The sequence below is a fragment of the Sorex araneus genome, chromosome 1 (assembly GCF_027595985.1).
Source record: "Sorex araneus isolate mSorAra2 chromosome 1, mSorAra2.pri, whole genome shotgun sequence".
Lineage (NCBI taxonomy): Eukaryota > Metazoa > Chordata > Mammalia > Eulipotyphla > Soricidae > Sorex > Sorex araneus.
In genome coordinates this window covers 38317887-38341548 of record NC_073302.1, presented here as the reverse complement: position 1 = coordinate 38341548, position 23662 = coordinate 38317887, and the positions used below count along the sequence as shown (strand labels likewise).

General features: G+C 39.1%; 1 protein-coding gene across 9 annotated transcripts in view; it reads right to left on the bottom strand.

Moving 5' to 3' along the window:
• Positions 1-783: 783 nt before the first annotated feature.
• RNF38 (ring finger protein 38) overlaps positions 784-23662 on the bottom strand; it is a 110771-nt gene continuing 87892 nt past the window's right edge. For all 9 annotated transcript variants that reach the window (XM_055139298.1, XM_055139288.1, XM_055139280.1 and 6 more), the window contains 9 exons: positions 19763-19976; positions 18629-18796; positions 16215-16385; positions 12656-12817; positions 12303-12409; positions 10390-10474; positions 8430-8551; positions 6927-7026; positions 784-5392 (listed from right to left, as the gene is read on the bottom strand). In XM_055139298.1, coding sequence (XP_054995273.1) covers positions 5330-5392; positions 6927-7026; positions 8430-8551; positions 10390-10474; positions 12303-12409; positions 12656-12817; positions 16215-16385; positions 18629-18796; positions 19763-19976 — 1192 coding nt within the window. In that variant the 3' untranslated portion in view covers positions 784-5329. The remainder of the gene's footprint in view (positions 5393-6926; positions 7027-8429; positions 8552-10389; positions 10475-12302; positions 12410-12655; positions 12818-16214; positions 16386-18628; positions 18797-19762; positions 19977-23662) is intronic.

The window sequence follows — 23662 nt, the reverse complement described above, 5'->3', positions numbered from 1 at the left end:
TGGTAAGCTCTGGGAAACATGTAGTGCTGGGGACCAAACTCAGTCCACCCATATGTGAAGGATGTAATGCAGTTTCTTTCTGACCTAGCTTTCAATATATTAGTAACTGTAAATCTACTACAACATCAGAATGTTGTCATGACCCCAGGACCCCCACATGCCTTCACTACACCCAATCCTCCTATCCCCTCAAGTCCTAGTGTACATAACTGTATGGTCTCTATCGATTTATCTTTAACATGTCACATAAATACAATCCTATATGACCTTTTACTTTAACTTATCACATTTTCAAGGTTCACCAGATTTTGATTCTATAATGGAACAATGATGGATTCACTGTACTACTAGGAACTTAGTATTACTCAGGGATCACTCTTGGTGAGCGCAGGGGACTAGATGAGATTCTAGGGATTGAACTCAGGCTGACCGCCTTGCGGCAAGCACTTTACCTACAGTATCATCACTCTGGCCCCTTGTCTTTTTTAGTGTGGCTACTAAAATGTAAAATTTACCTGCAAGGGCATGGAAACTGGTGAAAGGCTAGCATGCTGCTTTGCATGTGGGAGGTCTGGGTTTGATCTCCTGCACTAATTAACTTCAGGAGCAACCCCCCAGCAACAAGCTGGGAATAGTGCCAGAGTACCATTGGCTGTGGTCCCGGCAAACCAAAACTAAAAAGTACCTCTATTGAGTAATGATATCTATACAGGCTTTAGTTTGAAGCACCTAAGAAATTTGAAGCATTTGAACACAGATGTTCAAAGAATTTTAGCACATGACCAGTTTTGTGAATTTTTAATAAAACAGTAGTCAGTGGAGTTTTAATGGGCACATCTGGAACACTAGAGGATGTGGAATATCTAATTAGCATTATACCAAGGAATAAAGATTACAAAGAACTTAAGAATTTGACAAAGATCGAGTCAAGATTCTACATCGTATCCCATCTTCATGGGCTTCTGAAACTTAGAGACCTTGACCTCTATCCTTAGAGACCCCGTGGCTTCCTGGGGCAAATCTCTTCCTGTCCATGACATGGATACTGGGCAGTCATCATTGTGGCAGAGAGATGTGAGCTACTGTCACATGGCCTGTACTATAGGTCAGAACAGCCTTGCTATAGGAGAATTCAAAAGTTTTAAATAAAGAACAAGGGCTTCTGGCATAAGTAGCCTAAGTCTGGGGATTTCTGAGATGTTAAAAAATCTAACACACTCTTGAGTAAGTTATAAATATGATAACAATTAGGAAAATTCACTTTTTTGACTGTCAGTTGAGCACTTAAGTGAGGGTATCACCTTCCCGTAGCCAAAACATGACTACCTCCTAAAAGAGAATTTGCATTTATTATTTAGCCACAGTTGTATAAAATCTCTACTTTCCAGGTTATACAAATCAGCATATACGTAGATTGTTTTTTATCATCACCATCACTTGTTTTTTAAGTAAAAGGTAATATAAACGTACAAAAATTGTCAAGCAGAGGCTCCTCTATGATATATGGACATGAGCTGGACATAAGTAGTACTTAATAAAGACAAAATGGTCCAATTATTTATAGTAAGTACATTTCCTAGATCTCATAGTTCATACAGGAAGAAATGTATAAGACAGGGAGATAACTCAAAGGGTTAGCTTGAGCACGTTTCTACATGTTGGAAGTCATAGATTTTGAGCTCTTGGCACAGCATGGTTCCCTGCGCACCAAGAAGTCCCTGAGACTGCCAGGTGTAGTCCAACACCCACCACCCCAGAAAAAGAGAAAGAAATCTAGTTATCCACTTAGATTTCTCTGCTATTCAATCATGAGCTAAAAGAGTTAAACAAAGTACGAATTATATCCTAAAAATTAAATCTAACATCTAGTAGCTCAATTCTATACTCCCATGAAATACCCCTCCAGCATTGCAGGTACACAAGCCCTGCCCTTCCCTAACACAGTGACATTAAACACAACGAAAGGGTTAAGTGTACATCATACATTTATTACCAACAACCCTCTCAACTCCAAAATTGGGCACAGGGATTAAAAATAAAAATTCATTGCACTACTTAGTAAAGCATTACTAGTAACTTTCATAAAAAATGTACAAACTTTGTTAAAAATTTATCAAGCCTTCAAATGATTTGGTTACAGATATTTATAATACATTTAAAACTATGTTAACTGATACAGTGGAATATGATTTGAGGAAATGACTCAGCAAATGATTCCCAAAAGATACCCCTGTAAGCTTTCATAATCTCAAACAGCAAAATGAGGTAACCAAATGTACCAACAGGGGAGAAAATAACTTTCTATTGAAGGCCTAAAGATATCTGTGAAAAATATTCTCACGTGACTGAGATCTCATTCAAAATATTATGAGGCCCCAATTTAAGAATCTTTAACAAATCACATTTCAGAGTACATAAAATCTAGATATGCTTTCAACATTTCCCAGGTTTTGCTCAAAAACCAAAATCAGGACAGAAAATTCCTAGAGAGATCCTGATACCCAGAGGCCTTGACTTGCTTTTTTTTGTTTTTAGGATTGGGGAGGGGATAGGGTAGTGGTGGTGGTGTGTGAGGGAATTCTAAAACAAAATGAAAATCAGATATTTTATGGGGGAAAAAGTCCAAAAACACCCCCCACCAAAAAATAAACCTCCTCCAAAACACACCCCACAGCAGAGTTAAGATGGTAAAGCCAATATTGTTTTAGAAGGAAAGAGGACGAAGGCAACAAAACATCTGCTTGCGATCTGGCTCATGACCCAAGGTGACAACAGCTGGGCATGAATCAACTAGCCACAAAGTTCTCTTTTGCTTGCCACAACGCTGATTAATTGTGGCCAGTCTGAACTGGCTTAGATCACATCGTGTGCTCTTAATACCCACGGATCTTGACTTCAGTCAGTCTGCACACATCCTGGGGAGCCATGCAAATAAAAGATGCCCCCCAAGACAGATCAGTCATGAGTGCAACAATTTAGATTTTTACCAAAATTGACCCTGCAGCCTCCTAAATTGCCAACTGCCTCTCAAAAATTTACTGCAAAAGGAATACTGTAAGAATTCATTCCCAAAGGGAGGAAAAAGCTACTTTTCCTAAGCATTAGTACAATGTGCCTTGTTAATAAGGGATCTATATAATTTAGAAAAAGTGCTTTACTTGCATGCTTCAATAAAATGAATACTGAGTGTAGTAGTGTTATGTTAGATCTGTACAAATTTTTTTTGCAGCTATATAAAAGTCTATGTGTAAGATGGACTTTTGCCATTTTAAACATGATTTTTTAATTAAAAAAATAAAGATTAAACTATACGTGATTTGTAATGTAGTTGATTAATATGCCAATACTTTTGGCTATTAACACACTTTTTTCATCAAGAACAGGTGAGGGATGACCCCAATGCTTTAAAAAAGTCACATGTGCATGTTGCCACTCTTTAGATGTGTATCTAATGCAATGACAAACACAGGAACGAATAGAATGCAAAATCCTGTTTGACTAGATAAGAGGCAACAGTGTCTGGAAAAGGGCAAAATTGTGCTTCTTGGTGAATGGATTTTACTGAGCTCTAAACTGTGATGAGCTTATAAACTTCAAGGGAAGGCAAGCAGCATGGCAGTGACAGGCAGTTAACGCCGTCTGAGAAGCTGACACAGAGCCAACGGAAAGCTGAGTGAGGCTGGCAGCAAGAAAGTGGTCACAGTTCTGACTGAAATTACACAGCTTGTGCTACTGTAAATGAAGCAATGCTATCAACTGCATAGAGGCAAACAATGCTGAATACACTAAAAGAATGAGAGAAATCTAAACATTGTTGGAAAAATGAATTTAAATAATCTCAATAATGGTCAATGAACCTATTAAAAAAAACCCCACACAACCATGTATTATTTTCAGGTCAACTAAATGAAGGTCAATTCCTGTTTTACAGCATTATTTCTTATACAAAAATCAAATCTTCATTTATACTGCAAGTATTCCGTACGCCTGTTATGTTAAATTTTTCTCATTCAAACAAAAGGAAAGCAGTAAAACACCAAAGCACATCAGGTCTAAGGAACTTGAGCTGTCACAGCATTTGATCCATCCTGGAAATGATGGTTTTGATGAGAAGCACATTTACTGAGGGATGAACAACTAGACAACTTTCAGAATTGAAGCTTGTTAAGTCAATAATTATAAACAGAAATACAGTTTACTTAAAACAATTTAGTTGCCTATGGGCTCTTGAACAAAGGCAACAAATCAGAAGTCAAGGAGATGAGACTTTGTGGGACCAGTGGTATTTTAAGAAATATATTACTCATATATCTTCAGAATAGACTACAAATCAAAACATTAAAAAAAATAATCACAAGTGCTTCCTGCAAGAAGCTTACTGGAAATGTAAGGAAAAACAAAGTATCAACATTCAAACCATTGATTGAAATGTTAATATTGCTAACTGATGATGTATGATATTGCACCTTCTTTTTGGAAAACAGCAAGTTGAAGATTAAAAAATTTTTTTCATAACTGAATAAAAAAATCAGGTTCATGGAGTGAGACTCTGTTACACTTTTTTCTTAAGTGACCCGCTTGGGACCACTGAGAAGAGAAGGTGACAGCTGCCTGAAGCAAAGAAGGAAGGCTTTCTCATTCCATTCATTGGGAAGGAAAGGGACGGGAGTATTCAATGCTTATAATCGATGCACCCTTAGCAATCAGTGTGCAACAGCAAACACAAGGGAAAAACCAGTGTACAGTACTAGTGCTGTTTAAATAACACACCAGATTATACATTGCAGCATAATTAAAACTACACACACATTCTTGGTACATGCTGGTATATAGGATCTCATACACACTTTACTACCATGCCCTCACACAAGTAGTTGCATACACCCACACAGAGACACATTTATCACCAACAGTCATACGCTGCATTCATTTCCACTCACAGTTTCTGAAGGCTCTATATAAGGTAGATTGCTATATCATCTGGAGCTACCACTTTTTATAAAAGCACATGCTAAAAGATCACGTCCACTGTAATCTTGCAGCAACACTCGGAATGATCACACAAAAACCAGGGAATGTTAGTGCACACACAAAATTAAGCTAAAGAAAAAGTCTTTGGAGTTCCAGTCACACGGTTAGTATAACAATCCCATAATTGTGAAGACTAATTGTAAGCTTTTATAGTTGATTAAGTCACACAGTGCAAAGAAAGGTCCATTGACCCTTTTGAAAAAGGGAGGGCTGGAAGCCACACAGATTAAGTTCAATGGATAGTCCATATATACATGTGATGAGGAACACCCAAATGAAATTTGTGCTTTTAGGTGGGTCATTCTGAATCCCGATGAACTTCTGAAGCATCAGCTCGGCAAATTGGGCAAGTACGATTTGCCTGAAAAACAAGAGAAGATGTCTGAATTGTGACTTACAAAATAAAAATCTATTTTAAGAAGTTGAAGCTGCTTTTCTTTCCTATGTAGTTTATTTTGTGGAGACACAAAACACTTTCTACAAAAATGTCCCACAAATTTCAAATATTTAATATAGCCTATGTGAATAACAGCCAAGAGTAACACCACTACTTTGTATTAAATTGAGTAAAAGATTTAAAACTACATCTTAGCAATGTCACTATTCGTTGAGTGCTAAAGTCAGAAACAGGTTTCACTTATTTTGACGTTCTATAACCTACTTTTGACTACATATAACACTGTCATTTCTACATTAGGGTACTTCCCAAATTAGTCCTTTCTATTCTTCAATCTCTATTTACCTCCATCTGGGCCAGAATATTCTAATTTGACCTCTCCTTGACCCCTGAAAAATTTCTATTCTACCTCACTCTCCAAAGGATCAAGTCAGAACCTCTTTACAATAATCTGGATTTAGGCGTTTCTTCTCTGACCACTCTCTTTCACGCTCTAGTTATGGAGCCACAAAAGTTTTAGAGCTTTCTGGGGGCTGGAGCAATAGCACAGCAGGTAGGGCGTTTGCCTTGCATGAGGCCGACCGGGTTCGATTCCCAGCATCCCATATGGTCCCCTGAGCACCACCAGGAGTGACTCCTGACTGCAAAGCCAGGAGATAACCCCTGTGCATTGCCAGGTGTGACCCAAAAAGAAAAAAAAAATTAGAGCTTTCTGTTCACTGTTGTTCTCATATTCAGGGCTCTGAAAGTATTATTTTTCCTAAGAAGTTAAGGACTCTATACATTCAGGATTCAGTATGGGTTAAGCTGCATGCCCTTAATCTGTGCTCATAGAAAGGACTAATTCTACTTAAACTCATTTTAATCATCCTAAATAAATTAAACTAGCCTAGTACCATCATCATCATCCCCTAATGAAAACTCTCTCATGTTCTCTCTCTATACATAAACCACACATCATAAAGTTGACTTATTTTACTTAATAGCTTTTTTTTTAACGTAATATAAATAAATATGAAATAGTAATGAAAAACAAACAGAAAACTAGAAGCCCTGAAATAATTTCACCTTGGCCTAAGCACTAAACCTGTATCCCTTGGGCATTATATGCAACGAAGAAAAGAAAAAAGCACCAGTAGGTTTATCTTTCATAATTTTCTGACAAAGGAGCTCCACTGAGATAAGCCCCCTCCCACCTCCCCTCCAACTCAGAGGAAACTGTGGCCTAACAAGTTCACGCCTTATCACTATAGAATATGAAAAAGTCAGGACACAGTATCAGGGATAAATATCCCACTTTTAAGTTTCACACCAATTCTCTAAGACGATCTTAATTTTAACCAGCTTTTTCTCTTCATTTTAAGCAACCATACGGTTATTTCAACTTAGTCTCCTATACCCACCTCCAAAAAACCTAGACTGATTCTACATGTAACTATATCAGGTCAATAAAAAAGTAAATTCAGTATTATTCTCTTCACAAATGCTATCACTTTACCTTAAGCCATTTGTCAACACACTTGGCATGGAACTCATGGTTACAGGGTAAAACTCTAAGTAGCTGCCTTGACTCAAAATCACACATGCATACTACACACCTAAAAAAAAAAACAAAAAACAACAAAAGCAAAAAAAAAATCATTTTAGGCACAAAACTAAATTGTTTTCTATTTTATGATTATTGAAGTTAACAAAACCACATACCATTACAATGTCATTAAATTTCAAGACAAAATAATCTTATATACTTTCAGAGTATATAAATACTCTGAAAAAGAAAACCCATGACATTAAAAAGTGTTAAGCATTTGTTACTTACAAGAGGTCTAATGTTTCTGGTTTAAGCTCTGAACCAGTTGTAATACCAAATAGTACATATTTACCAAATGGTGCTGAAATAACTAGATAGTCAACATGCTAAAGCCTGAAGGAGGTGGAGGGCAGATATATAGCAGGTAGGGCTCCTGACTTGCATGCAGCTGGCCCAAGTTTGATCCCCTGTATCCCATATGGTCTCCCAAGCGCTCTCATGAGTGAGTTCTGAGTGCAGTTAGAAGCAACCTCTAAGCATTGCTGGGTGTGGACCCAGAACTTAAATAAAATAAAATAAAATAAAAAAGAATGAATGGGCCCCTCCCTTAAGACCATATACAAAAATTAGTACAAAAAAGAATAACTGTCTAAAATAAATATGGAAATCTTTCCAAAAGTGCAATAGGCACTGGCTTAAGAGAGGATACTAAAATCAAAAAGAAATCAAAAAGAAAAATAAATTCAAACTTCATCAAAGTTAAAAAAAAATGCTTCAAATGTTATCAAGAATGAGAAAAAATTCAGACAATGGAAGACATTTTAAGAAAGGTATCTCATAAATGACACAGTAATAAGTATAATTACTGTTTTCTACAACTTAATAATAAAAAGGTAAAGGGCTTGGGGCTGGAGCAATAGTACAGCATGGAGGGCATTTGCCTTGCACTCGGCCAACCCGGGTTCAATCCCCTGCATCCCATATGGTCCCCCAAGCACCGCCAGGAGTAACTCCTGATTGCAGAGCCAGGAGGAACCCCTGAGCATCGCTGGGTGTGACCCTCCCAAATTAAAAAAAAAAAAAGAAAAAAGATATAGGGCTGGAAAGAAAGCTCTAAGGGTTGAGCTCATACTGTGCATGCTAGAGGCCTGGGTTCTGTATCTGGTTCCATCCCTGGTACCACATGGTCCATTAGGCATAGCCAGAAGTAGTTCCTCAACACAGAGCCAGTAGCAGCTCCCAGCACCTCCAGGTGTGGCCCCCCCAAAACTATTAATAACAGCAACAAGAATAATAACTAAATTTAAGAATCACTATGAATCTGAACAGCCTATGTGACTAGAGCTTCCTCTGGACAGCATAAGCCTGGAGTATGAAATGAATCATCAAGTTATCTTCAACTCTAGAGCTTTTAGTTTATAAAGATAGAAAAGGAAATCAAACAGAGTTCTGCCACAAGAATGTACTTACAAAGTCTGTTCTGACTGGTGGTTGTTAGGGTTGAATCTGTAAGAAGGGAGCTGTTCAATATCCGCTTTAGTCAGTCCTCGAGGCTTAGCTTCTCCCAGTCGCTCTGCCAGATTTAACAGGGCCTACAGAGGGGAAAAGGAAATATTTTATATTATTTATTTATTTTTGCTTTTTTGGTCACATCGACAATGCACAGGGGTTACTCCTGGCTCTGCACTCAGGAATTACTCCCTGCAATGCTCAGGGAACCATATGGGATGCTGGGAATCGAACCTGGGTTGGCTGCATGCAAAGCAAATGCCCTACCCTCTGTGCTATGGCTCCAGCCCCAAAGGAAACATTTTAATCATTCATTTTCTAAACAAGTTTGATTAACAAACATCATCAATAATTGTACTGTGTACTTGTTTTAAAAAAAAAAAAAAGTTAGGGGGGGATCCTTTGAAAAAGTTCTCAAGCATTCCTTCCACCACTCCTCCAGCTTTTCAATATGAGAGACAAAGGATGCAGTACTGTTGGGGTCCAGTAGTGGCAGGGACTACCCAGTGCTTGGGGACCTCCAGAGTTAAATGAATAATGTCTGGGGGACAATGTGCTGTGCTGGGGGGAGTCATATCTAATGCCTTAACTCCTGTATTGTCTTCCCAGCCCTGTGTTAGTTTTAAAATCTAATACTATAAGAATTCTATAATTCAGTTAAAAAAAGTCATGAAAGTTTGAACAAAATCTTGAATTTTTAAGAAAGCAATTTTAGTTTTATTTTTTTCTGCTTTTTGGGTCACACCTGGCGATGCACAGTGGTCACTCCTGGCTCTGCACTCAGAAATTACTCCAGGAGGTGCTCAGGGGACCATATGGGATGCTGGGAATCGAACCCGGGTTGGCCGAGTGCAAGGCAAACGCCCTACCCGCTGTGCTATCACTCCAGCCCCCGAGAGTTTGAAACTTTTGATAGTCCATTTTCATGTCCTTTATCACAACTCTTTGTTAATCCTGAAGCTCTTCTTGAAGGGGGAGATCCAGCCTTCTTTGCAACTGTGCTAGCACCAAGTTAAGAGTCTGATCAGACCTCGAATCCATTCTCCACAAAATGGGTCTGACAATAATGCCTGTTAGCTGCTTAGACAAGTGACAGTATCTTCAAATCTCATCTTGGTTTTATTACATTTCAAAAATTTACTGTTAGGATATACCAACCCTCAGTTCTCCCATTACCTGCTTGCTTCACATGAATCCTACATGTTAAGCTATCCTCTTGAAATTCTACATTATAAGCTACTGATAATTTTTTGCTTTGGGCTAGACCCAGTGATGCTCAGGGTTTTCCTGGTTCTGCACTCAGGGATCACTCCTGGTGTGGTTCAAAGGACCATACAGGGTGCCAGATATTAAACTCGGGTTGGTTGCATGCAATTCAAGTGCCTGCCCAGTGTACTATTATTCCAGCCCCACTTTTTATTTATTATTATTTTTGCCCGTACCTGGCCATGTTCCAGTCTTATTCTTGGCTGTGCACTTAGGAATCACTCCTGGCTGGGCTCGGGGGACCGTATGAGACGCCAGGGATCGAAATCAATTCAGTCATGTGCAAACCAAACACCCTACCCGTTGTACTATCACTCTGGACTCCTGATCCCCGTTTTTAAACACCTACCCCCCTTCTTTAAAATCTGACTCAGACACCTCTACTTCGACAATATCTTTTTGGAACATACATCCCATCATAATCGCTTTCTCATTTCTCTCATAGGAGCAACTATACATAATTGCAAACCATGAAAGTCATTACCATCATAACTGTGTGGCACATATCAAACTAACCTTTAGGAAACGAAATGATTTTTTAAACATTTGTATCTCAGAATGTATAAAGCATTCACCTAGTTTGGATGAATGAGTTGAATACAGTTAATAATTTCTACGTACACGATACCTGTTAACTTCTTAGTTCAATACTAACCTCGTAATTTTCTACTTCTCCATCTTCCACATCCAATTCAAAGCTGAAAGTTGGGCCCACTGTAGGTGGCACTGGAAGCATGGATCTGAATTGAAAATAATAATCACCAATGTGTTAGTGTGTTACTTTAGTGAATAGGAGAGGAAGAAAAAGGTTAGTGCTACAGAGATGAGGAAGTCAGAGGCAACCCTTTCGAGAGGCTGATTTCATTAGCTATAAAATTTTTTGGGGAAAAGTTTTGGGCCACACCTGGTGATTCTCAGGGCATACTCCTGGCTCTGCACTCAGAAATTACTCCTATTATTGGTGCTCCGAGGACCATATGGGATGCTGGGAATTAAACCTAGTTCTACTGTATCCAAGGCAAACACCCTACCTGCTGCACTCTTGCTGTACTATTATACTATTTCTGTACAATTGCTCCAGCCCAAAACTTTTTAAGACTACCAGTTACAAAAACCAAAGCAAAACAAAAACAAAAACAAAAAACACCAAAAAAACCAGACCACTTACAATAGCATAAAAAAGGTGTAAAGAATAAATTTAATAAAACCAAAACCTTGGCAGCATTAAAAATTAAAATGTTTAGCACAAATTAAAAAAGATGGGGCCGGAGCTATAGCACAGCATAGGTAGGGTGTTTGCCTTGCAAGTATCCAACCCAGGTTCAGCCCCCCTCATCTCATATGGTTCCCCCCCAGGCATCATCAGGAATAACCCATGAGCACTGCTGGGTTTGGCTCCAAAACAGAAAATAAAACAAATTTAAAGTGATAAATTAAAAAGATGAATGGGGAAATATACCAGGTGAGCAACTAAAGACTCCAGTGCTAAGATTTCAATTATCTCTCAAAACTGATAAAGATTTCCTATAATCCCTACCAAAATCCTAGCAGTTTAAAGTAGAACCATTTGCTAATTTTAAAATGTATTTAATAAAATCATTCTAGGTAAACATTTGGGAAAGAATTATACCACCTGCTTTTAAGACTTACATAAAGTTACAATTATCAAAATAGTGATATATAGGCACAACAAGTCTCTGGTAAAAAGTTCTATTTCCCAGACTTCCTAGAAGGAATCAATTTTGGTCAGTGGGATACAGGCAGGATTAATATATGCAAGCTCTAAGTAATATTGGTGAAAGGAGGAATGTAGATGGTGAAGACTTTTTATTTTTGCTAGATGGAATGTGAAAGCAATGCCTAGGGACTGAGAAATCTTTTTTTTTTTTTTTTTTTTTTGGTGGGGGGCAGGAGGCAGGGAGGCTGGATCACAACAGTGCTCATGGCTAACTCCTAGCTCTGCACTAGGGGTCATTCCTGATAGGGCTCAGGGGACCATATGGGATGCCAGGGATAGAGCAAGGCAAGCACCCTACCTACCCATTTTTCTAGCCCCTGAGAAATCACCTTATGGAGTGGAACATACACTCTGGAGGATGATGTAACCATCTCAGTTACAGAGCTAACCATACCAAATTGACTTGTGGATTTCACCACATAAAACAGAAATAAAGAACTATCATATTTATTTACCTCATGAGTATATTACAAATAATCCTGAGTAGTTTTAGGGAATGGAAATAAATTATTTTTCTTGGAGGGAAGCAGAGGTATCCAATCTTTTGAATCAAACAACATGACAATGCCAGCAATAAAAGAGGCAAGGCTTTATATGTTTCCACACTTTGAATTGTCAAATATATTGTCTAGTTTACAAATATCTTCCTTCCCATATCTCCCATGTTCTTATTCTTCTCTTTTTACCCTGAAACAATAAATCTGCAATGCTAAATCCTTAATATTAAATACAAATATACTGCAGAAACTAAGCTACATATCACACAAAATATTAATAGAGAGAATTTCAAAGGTATAAAAATTACTCATTAAATTAAAGATACAACTTACAACACATATGGTAGTAAGCTGGGATGGTAAGGGGGAGGAGGTATAGGCTGCTGGGATCGGTATCTACTACGTCCTGTGAGTCTTCGAGGCATAAAAGGAGGATAAGGCTGTAGGGGGAAAAATATTAAAATCATTTAATGACTACCCTTTAGCTCTTAAAAACCTAAAATGTTCTTTACTGTATTTAATGTTTCTTAAATGCTAACATGGATACAAATAAGTAGTATGTACTTTATATTCCTAAATACAAATTCCAACTGAGTATTTTGAAAATTAATAGAATAAACTAAAACACAACTCAAAACAAATTGTTAACAAAGTAAGCAAAAATTAGTAAACGAATAAAAACTTACTACTCCAAAGGACACCTCTTGATGTAAAGGATCATGTGTTAAGAATTGCAACGGAGCTGATGGAGGTAATGTCGGGGGATGAGCTGATGGAGGGTAAGTAAAACCTCCTACAGGTAGATGTTCTCCTAAGAGCTCCACTTCATTTTCTATCCTTTGCAGAGGCTGGAGTGGGGGGGGAGGTGGCAAGGGGAGAAAAAGGAAATTAATATACTTTCAGTGCTTATATTGTGATTAATACTCAAGTAATCTCTTAAAAATACTTAAAATATTAATTTATTTAAATATTTTTAAGGACTGCCTCCCTAGGCTTCTGAACCTCTCTCCACGTTATCTTTTTTTAAAATTAATTATTGTACTTTTATAAGGGGCATCTCCAGAGAGCTGGTTCTGACTTAACTCAGCTCTGGTAGTTTGTTGCTCAGCCCAATGATGTGGTGCTGTCTAGAGGTGTTTGGGGGGTTAACATGATGCCAGTGACCACACACAGGGATTAGTGCGTGTAAGGTATTCACTCCATCCCTTTAAGCTATCTTCCCAGTCCTTCAAAATAGGAGGAAGCAGGGAGGGATTTGGGGATGTGGCTCATTGATATAGCACATGCTCTGACATTTAAGAAAGATTCTACAGGCTATCACTAATCAGCCACATTACTATTATGAATCACCTAATTTAAAATCTTAGTAGTGTCATCATGACTGACACATTTGGCCCTGATGGTACAGAAGGTAGGGCATTTGCCTTGCATGTGATTGGCCCAGGTAAGATGCCTGGCATCCTATATGGTCACCCAAGCACTACCAGGAATAAATCCTAAGTGCAGAGCCAGGAATAACTCCTGAGTGTCACCAGGCCCCCCCTCCCCTGCACCCCAAACAGAAAGACTAACATATTCATTATCTACTTTAAACTGTGTTGGAGGGGTCTGGGGATGTGGCTCATTGATATAGCACATTCTCTAAATATACGATGCCCTGGGTTCAATCTCTAGTACCACCTCCCATCACCAAAAACCAACAAAACCACATAGAAAACAAGGGATACCATAGAACACTGAGATACCATGCAGAAGCATACAGTACTATGCTACAGTGTTGGTATAGTTTTTTAAAAATAGCTTTGAGAAAAAACAGATTTGGAATAGTATCCTGTTAAGGGATACAATTGGGTTTTAGTATGTTAAGAGTCTTGCAATCATCACCAACTAAGTTCAGAATATCTCACCATTCAGAGTTGGAGTGACAACACAATGGTGTGGTGTGCTTGCCATGCCATGTGGCTAACCTGGGTTCAATCTCTCACACCCTATATGACCCCCTAGTCCACCAGGTGATCCCTAAGTGCTGGGCACCGCTGAATGTGGCCTCAATAAAAACAAGAGAATTTTATCATCCCTTCTCCATCAAAAAAAAAAATCACTTGTTTAAATTTCTCCCAGTTCTCTCCATATTCCAGACAATTGCTAGTGTACCTTTGTTTCTGAAATTTGCATATTCTGCACATTCAACATAAATGGAATTATAGAATTATAGCCCTTAGGATTTTATTAGGTATAATATTTTCAGGATTCATCCATCTTTTTTTTTTTTAAATTTCACTTTACTTTCATTTTAATTGCATACAATATTTCAACAGGATTCATCCATCTTATAAACTATTTTCATTTCTTAATAGGAATGCTGCTGCAATAAATATCTGTATACACATTTTTGTGTTTTCACAGCTATTATACTTTCTTGGAAACGTGTACTCTTAAATGTCAGTCTGACCTACTTCAGAAAATGGTACATTATTCAATTACTAGTAATTACTAACACTTGAATTTGGCATATATTCTTCCATTGAGCTATGTACAATTTAATTTGGAAGCTTATACATGTTTGAGAGAAATCTAAACTGCTGATACTGACAGCACAGGGGACCTTGAATTCTGATTCAGCTATGAATGGACCTTTTATTTTATTAAGGTTGTTTTTTTTCCTTTTTTGGGTCACACCTGGCAATGCACAGGGGTTACTCCTGGCTATGCATTCAGAAATTACTCCTGGCGGTGCTCAGGGGACCATATGGGATGCTGGGAATCAAACCTGGGTCAGCCGTGTGCAAGGCAAATGTCCTACCTGCTGTGCTATCGCTCTAGCCCCTGAGTGGACCTTTTAATTATCTCTAAAACTCAGATAACGTGACAGCTACTTTAACTTTAAATTCCCAAGTACCAAGAGCTAAGTAAGGATCATCCTGACATCAATATTGTCTTGAACTTGCTATAACATTTTCCTGATAATGTAACTGAGTTAAATCTGTTCTAATTGGCGGCTTTTATATCTTCTAGGAGGACAGCGGAAATAAGCTCAAGGTTCCCAGAGAGAGACCCATCCACTGGAATGTTAATTCTTTCTTTTGTTTTTGAGCCACACCCAGCTGTGCTCAGGGATCCAGTGTTGCAGGGTGGAAGTGCAAAAAAAGTGTTCTACCTGCTGTACTTATTGCTTCAGCCCCAGGGGATGTCAATTCTTAACAAAGAAGGGTTAGACTTAAGGCTAAAAACTTTACTCTATTTTACCACGCTTTGTGTTCTATCTTAATGCTTGAGTTCAGATATTTAACTTGACTTGTCAAAAAAACATTTGGACCATCCACCACTGCCCTTACTTCCACTTATATAGTTCTTACCTCTTCCTTCCCCTATAAAATGCCTCTCAGCTTTATTCTAGTCCAAGGACAAAATTAACTACACTGACAGATGATCTCATCTAGTTTCATCAGAACAGTGGAAAAACAGGCCTTCAGGAAAAACAAACGAGGCTCTGAGGATTAACTTTACTTACTTAAAATGAACACAAATACTATTTTAGCAAGTACAAGCAATTTCATAATTTTATACTTTACACTTTAGGACTAAATAAAAGTGAAAACCAGCACATCTTAATTTTTCTTCATATTAACTTCCTGAAGGATCACAGATTAAAAAAAACAAAGTAACTGACTTTTGTTAATTCAATGGGCCTTCCATTGAAGCATTGTGGGGGCCTATGTAGGCTGATCAGTTCAGTAGTTTGGTCTAATAGTGCTGGGGACTACCAGGGGTCCACCAACATTGCTGAGTTGGGGGTGCTATGTGGTGTCCGGGATTGAACCCAAGACCTCTGCGTATACAACTTCTGCTCCAGTCCTCTGAATTATAACCTCAGATCCTGAAGAAACAAAATAAATCAAAAGCTGAAGAAACCAAGATAATCCTAAGTAAACGAGTCTGTTTAGACTTCCAATACAGTCAAGTCTGTGGACTCTTAACTCTTTTACAAACCCAAAGAATACTTTTATTTTTATTTTTTGTTTTGGATAGTTGTAGGGATCACACTCAGTAGTACTCAGGGGTCACCAGAGCTATTTCCAGGTTGGGGTATATACCTCCCAAGGATTACCCCCATCACTGAAGCTGTATCTGGTCACTAAGTTATAGATTTTAGTTATTAATATCCTACATATACTAAATTAATCTGCCTTTTAGGTCTAAACATACCATGAAAATTAAAAATGGTAAAAGTATAGAGATACTTACCGAACGTGACTGCTGTGTTTGGAAAGGGACAAATTGGCCTGGTGGTGGCAAATGAGGAGGATGATGGGGAGAAAGGTGAGGAGGATGTAAAAGAAATGGATCACTAGAAATAAGGGGCGGGAATGCAGCATATGGTACTGGTAAGTGCTGAACTGAACATGCTTGAAGCATCTGTAAGAGAAATGGTTTTTGTTAAATATCAGAATATGTAATTTTTAAAAAGGATAAAAATGCCATCAATATTCTTGAACTACATCCAAAAGTTCTTTTGTAATAACAACAACATTAGTACATATGTTTGCACTCATTAATAATACCAGTAACATATTTTATAAATACTCTTATTTTATAGTTTTTACAAATCAAACACCTAACCTCCCTTTAGCCTTTTTAACACATTATGAAATTGGAGAAAAGTGTCATACACAAGAGGAATTTCTCTGCTTAGTCTAAGATGTACTACCTATTACAGCATTCCAAAAAACTCTCCTTTTCAATAGTACATATATATATATATGTATACATACACACACACACACACACACACACACATATATGTACACACACACACACATTTTAATTTTTCCTAGGAATTGGAGCTGTTCTGGAGTCATCCTGGTGTACTATGTGGTACCAGGGATGATTGAACCTGGGTTTCCTGAATGGAAATCATGTGTGCAGCTCTTTGAGCTCTCTCTCTGGCCATATCTGTAGGCTTTTTGGATTTTGTTTTGGGCCATACCAAGCAGTGCTCAGGGCTTACTCCTGGCTCTGTGTTCAAGGATCTGTCCAAGCAGGCACAGGGGGCCATAGGGGTGCCGGAGATTGATCCTGGGTCGGCTGCATGCAAGGCAAATGCCCTATCCACTGTACAATCACTCCAGTCCAAAGATTTTTTAGCACAGTGGTCCTAAAATCTATTACCAAGAATCCAAGCTTTGGCAAATTAACGTTAAGTTGATGTTTGTACTTGTATGTGTGTTCTGCACATGAACATACACAAAATATATATATTTTGGCCATACCTGGTGGTGCCCAGGAGTGACCCATGATAGTGCTTGGGCGGGACCTTATATACAGTGCTGGGACTTAAACAAGAATCAGCTGAACACAATCAAATGCCTCAATTCCTGTACTACCTTTCTCCCTGGCCCTGTATTATTATATATCCTTTAATCTTACATTCATACAAGGGTGCTAAGAATTATATTCATGTTTAGCTAACTTCTTTACTTTGAAGACTTTACTGACTTTAAGCAAATAATTTAAAACTTGAATTCAGAGGTTGGAAAAATAGCACACGGTTAAGGTGCTTTGTCTTGCATACAGCTGAACTAGGTTCAATCCCTGGCCCCCTGAGCAGGCCAGGAGTGATGCCTGAGTGCAGAGCCAGGAATAACCCCTAAAGACTGCTGGGTATAGCCCCAAAGTCAAAAACAAAACGAAATAAAACAAAACAAAACAAAACACACACACACACACAAATCCACTCAAATTGTTTTATGGGAAAAAAAAATAAACCAAAAAACACAAAAAACATAAATTGGAAATTAACAGACTAAAAGACATAGTCCAGCAGGTAAGGCACTTGCATTGCAAGAGGCTGACCCAGGTTCAATCCCTGGCACCCCATATAGTTCCCTGAACCCAAGAGTAATCCCCGAGAACAGAGCCAGAATCAAGCCCTCAGCACCATGAGGTGTGGCTTTGAAATAAAAAAAAAAAAACAAGAAAATCTGTACAATTTTGGGGTCGGAGAGTACAGCGGGTAAGGCACTTGCCTTGCACAGGGCTGACCCAGGTTCGATCCCCAGCACCTCATACAGTCCCCCGAGCACCGCCAGGAGTGATTCCTGAGTGCAGAGCCAGGAGTGACCCCTGAGCATCGCCAGGTGTGGGCCCAAAACAAAACAACAAACAAACAAACAAACAAAAAAGAATAAAAGACAAAGCATTAGTTTAAGAGGAGAAAAAAGTGCATCCCTATAACTGCGCTCTTGTACTGGCCTCACTGACATGAAGTAATTTTTGTCTCATTTAAAAAGTGGGGATACCATTTCATTGCCATCACAGGCTCCCCAAACATGAAGAATAAACCCAGCCAATCTTAAATTTCATTACTAACCAATTAAATAGACTACCCTTAATAACCCAAAGTCAACCTTCACAAAATTCTCATTATAAATGGTGCTGGTATGTAAGGGGGAACAGGATAAACAAATACATATAATTAAAAATGCATCATGTTTTAAAGCTAATTTTATCCACCTGTTAGTGTTAGCAGGCTATAGAGACTTCTGCTGCCATAAAATTATCTTTTTCATTTGGAAGTAGAAAGATACCAAGGTAGTCTATTGCATCTTGGCTCCTTCTATAAAGCAGGCAATCCACTCAGGAGGCATTCCTACACTTACTGGAGGAGGCACACTGCAGACAGGGAGGTGCTGCCCACTGAAGACCACAGAGCATCCTGGGACTTGTTGTGTGCTGCAAGCAGGGATGTGCTGGCCTGTGCAGAGTGGAATCCCATGTGGTGCCACTGTTGTCACTGTGTAAGAAACAGGGACAGTGCCCTGATGAAGCTATTGGGAGAGAAAAACAAACTGAGTTGTTTGGATAAAATATTAACTATTAAAAATTAAAATCTGTAATAAGTATGTTAGTTTTTAACTGATTCCTTCTCAACTGCACAGATTTTCAGAATCTTTCCATTTGTTTCAACCAGAATATTCTTTCTCATTGTTTAGGAGCATTTCAAGAGTGGTCTTTGGTGACCACAGAATTTAGCACCACAGAAAGTGCTAAACAGTTTTTCCTGGATTTAAAAAAATACATGAAAATGAATTGCTTATTTCCACTTTTAGTGATGCTTCTGCACATTTAGATTTAGTGTGCTGCAGATCAGTATTTTCTGGCTCCAGGATAGTACCAAGGATAGAACTCTTGGCCTCAGAGTTGGGTATGGCATTTGCTTTGCATGCAACTGACCCACGTTCAATCTCCAGCACCCTATATGGTCCTCTGAACCCTGCCAGGAGTGATCCCTGATCACAGAGCCAGGAGTAGGTCCTGAGCACCTCTGAGTGTGACCCAAAAACCAAAAAAGAAAAAGAACAGAGCTCTTGGCTTCATGCCAGTTATTTCTGGGCCCAGAGTTCAACTTTCTTCATTTTTAGATTGCAACTGGAGGTGTTCAGGGCTTACTTCTTGCTCTGCAATTAAGAGATCACTTCTGGCAGTACTGCAGGGTGGGGGCCACACAGATGCCGGGTTTCAAACCTGGGCCAGCCACATGCAAGGCAAGCATCCTACCTGCTGTACCATGGCTTCAGCCCGACGAGTTCAACTTTCTTCTACAGAAGCCGAGTAGAACTTAAATTTCAATCCTTATCAAGAATGAGAAACTTAACTAAAGTTAACTTCACTTTATACCTAAAAGTACATAAATATACCTAAGGGTGTATTTTTAAAATTTAAAACAAAATAACCTCAACAAAGTTTTATAAAGTCATCAACTTTTTAGTGCAGCTTCCCCATTGCTATTATACCTGATCATGTATATCAACCATTACTGCATTCTGTTGGGGTGGATGAGCAGCAGGGTGTAACAGACGGGGAGATACATTCGGGGGGTGAAAGGCTCGAGGTTCCTCTATTGCTTGCTGCTGTGCATAAGGGAGATGGTGATAGTTTTCATCCTGACTAATGGAATTATGTCGAGACAGACGATCCCTTCTTCCTCTCTGGCGCCTGACAGGAGGACTGTAAGACAGGAAAGGTCAAAAAGATCATTATAATGTTCACTGTTATAATTCGTAAGATTCTGCATCATGTCTCTCTTTGCAATTTATCAGCTTTATATAACTACAATAAATTTGAATTTAGTTGCTATTACTCCCCATCAGCTTAAAAAATTTATAAACTGAACAATGGTAGTGGGAAAATATACCCTGGTGAAGGGATGGGTGTTGGATCATTGCATAACTGAAACCCAATCACAAACAACTTTGTGTATCTCAGTGATTTAATTAAAAATATAAAAAAATTTAAATTGAAGTAAAATATACATGTTTTAACAGAATTTTTAAAAACATGGCTTTCAGTTCTGATTTAAAAATCAATAGCCAGGGTGGGGCCAGACACCCTCAGAGAATGGTAGTTGGGGTTGTGTGTGGAGGGGGGACTGGGTTTTTGGGTCATACTTAGGGCTGGAGCGATAGCACAGCGGTAGGGCGTTCACCTTTCACGTGGCTGACCAGTGTTTGATTCCTGCGCCCTTCTCGGAGAGCCTGGCAAGCTACCTGGAGTATCGTGCCCGCACAGCAGAGCCTGGCAAGCTACCCGTGGCATATTGGATATGCCAAAAACAGTAACAATAAGTCTAACAATGAAAGACATTACTGGCGCCCACTTGAACAAATCGATGAGCAATGGGATGACAGTGACCTAGTGGTGCTGAGGGCCTTTGTAACTCCTGGCTTTGTGCTCAGGATCATTCCTGGCTGTACTCAGAGAACCATACACAGTATAAGGGTTGAATTTGTAAGGCAAGCACATTACCCACTATACTATCGCTATTAAACAAATTTTAATCTACAGATATCTTGTATTCCACTTATAATTACATGCACTGATTAAGACATAAAGAAGTACCTACTATATGCCCTAAATTAAAAAAAGGAAGGAAGCAGGCAGTAACTAAAAGAATATTAATTTGTTGACAACTGTAAATAGTAAATTAAATGCTGAGAATAGAAAATATTGATACACTCTCAAAGGATTCCAAATATATACAATTTTCTGCATAATTTGGTGACTGATGAAACCCATTTTATTTTTTATGCTCCAGTCATCTAAAGAACCTAACATAAATTTTAGGAAATTGTTATGGTGAATAGCCTTCCATTTGCTTCTTGCTCATAATTCTGTAATTTGATTCCACTGCCTTATTTACAATGGTTCAGCACCACTGCAATTAGAAAAAGCAGCAGGCCTCATTAAAATGCACTCTACACTGGGAAGACAACGTCCCCCACTTTCAAATAAATTACACAGGGGCACCTAAGCAATCCTTGAGAGACCCAGAGATGAGCCTGCAAGGCTGGGTCACTTTTACTTCAAAAATTCCACTCAAAGCAAGGAAAGCATTTTTAACAAATTGTGCTGGCAAAACTGGATAGCTACATGCAAAAAAATGGGCTCAGATCTCTACCTATCACCATGTACAAAAGTCAGATCAAAATGGATTAAAGACCTCAACATCAGATCAGAATCCCTACTGAAGACAAGGTTGGCAAAACCCTCCACGACATTAAAGCCAACGGTATCTTCAAAGATGAAATGCCAATGGCCAAGCAAGTGTAAACAGAGATAAATAAATGGGACTACTTATTCTAAGAAGCTTCTGTACCTCAAAAGAAACAGTGACCAAAGTACAAAGACAGTCTGTAGAATGGGAAAGGATATTCACCCAATACCCATCCGATAAGAGGTTGATATCAAGGATATATAAGGCACTGGTTGAACTCCACAAGAAGAAAACTGTCAACCCGATCAAAAAATGCGGTGATGAAATGAACAGAAACTTTCTCAAAGAAGAAATCCGAATGGTTCAGAGGCACATAAAAAAATGCTCTACATCACTAATCATCAGGGAGATGCAGATCAAAACAACAGTGAGATATCATCTCACACCACAGAGAAATGGCCCACATCCAAAAAAAACCAAAAGCAACCAGTGTCGGCGCGGATGTGGGGAGAAAGGGATTCTTCTTCACTGCTGGTGGGAATGCCGACTGGTTCAGCCCTTTTGGAAAACAATATGGACGATTCTCAAAAAGTTAGAAATTGATCTCCCATTTGACCCAGCAATAGCACTCCTGGGAATATATCCTGGAGAGGCAAAAAGGTATAGTAGAAATGACATATGCATTTCTATGTTCATTGCAGCACTGTTTACAATAGCCAGAATCTGGAAAAAAACAGAGTGCCTGAAAACAGATGACTGGTTAAAGAAACTTTGGTACATCTACACAATGGAATACTATGCAGCTGTTAGAAAAAGATGAAGTCATTAAGTTTGCATATAAGTGGATCAACATGGAAAGCATCATGTTGAGTGAAATGAGTCAGAAAGAAAGAGACAGACATAGAAAGATTGCACTCATCTGTGGAATATAAAGTAGCAGAATGGGAAACTAACACCCAAGAGTAGTAGAGATAAGAACCAGGAGGTCGCCCCTTTGGACCCTGCTGCAGAGCGAGCATGATGGAAGAGCCCAAGGAAGCGCCCTTGGACTCCAAGCAGCCCACTGAACTAAATCCGGCACGCGATCGGAGACCCCACGGCGGGCTGAAACAGTGGGAACCGGGCATCCCCCAATTCTTTTAACCTCTCTCTCTCAACTCCTTCCTCCCGAGCACAGCGCAGGGTCCGCGGCTTTCTGAGCGCAAAATGGAGACGCCGAGCCTCTCTCTAGGTTTCTCCATCTTATGAGCACCATAAAAGGGTAAAAGTTGGTAGTGATGTTATTTCTGGTTGTACTTTCTCTGGACTTTATACAGAAACCCAATGTCATCTTAGCATCAGCAATATGTAATGGTTCCATTTTAACGGGTCGGACTTTTGTGGGAGATCCTAACAAGAATAGTAAGTCTGTTGCTGAAATATTGAAGGCAATCAAAGTGGTAGCCATCTCTCTAGACTCAACTAAGCTATATCCCCACGATGGCTGAGAAGAAATTTTCTTCTTTCTCGGGAAGAAATGCGGCGTGGCGTCAACTATAGTGTGATGTCCATTAAGCAAACAGACCTGGTGGCGTGGGAATGGGATATAAGGGGAAAAATTATGTACATGGAACAGTGGGACGCTGGTGGAATCTCGAGCCGGAGCCGATACCAGCGCAAGACCTTCGGTTCCAGAAACTGCTTGCAGACACTCTACTAGTCTATCAACTAAGCCAGAGCCCCACGCCTGCTGATGACGGGAAATAACCATCCTTTTCGGTTTTCGTTTTTTTTTTCCCTTGTCAGGCAGCATGGCGATTACTAAACAGGCGTGAACTCGGTGGCGTGGGGCAAGGGGGAAAAAGAAAAGTTATGTAACAAACAGTGGGACTTAATATCTCTATATTCTTAGCAGTGGAGAACTATCAAATGCCTCCTTGGCAATAGGACTGTCTTTTTCTTTTTTGGGGGAAACCCCAACAACGGTAGTGAGTTGTGTGTTGAAACATGGAATGTAATCGAGATAAGGCGTAAACGAAGTGAAACTTATCACTTACAAGGGTGGGGACTGGGGAGGTGGGAGGGGGCGGCAGGTATACTGGGGGGGTTGGTGATGGAAGATGGGCACTGGTGAAGGGAAGGGTGTTTGAGTATTGTATAACTGACATAATCCTGAGAACTATGTAACCCTCCACATGGTGATTCAATAAAATTAAAAAAA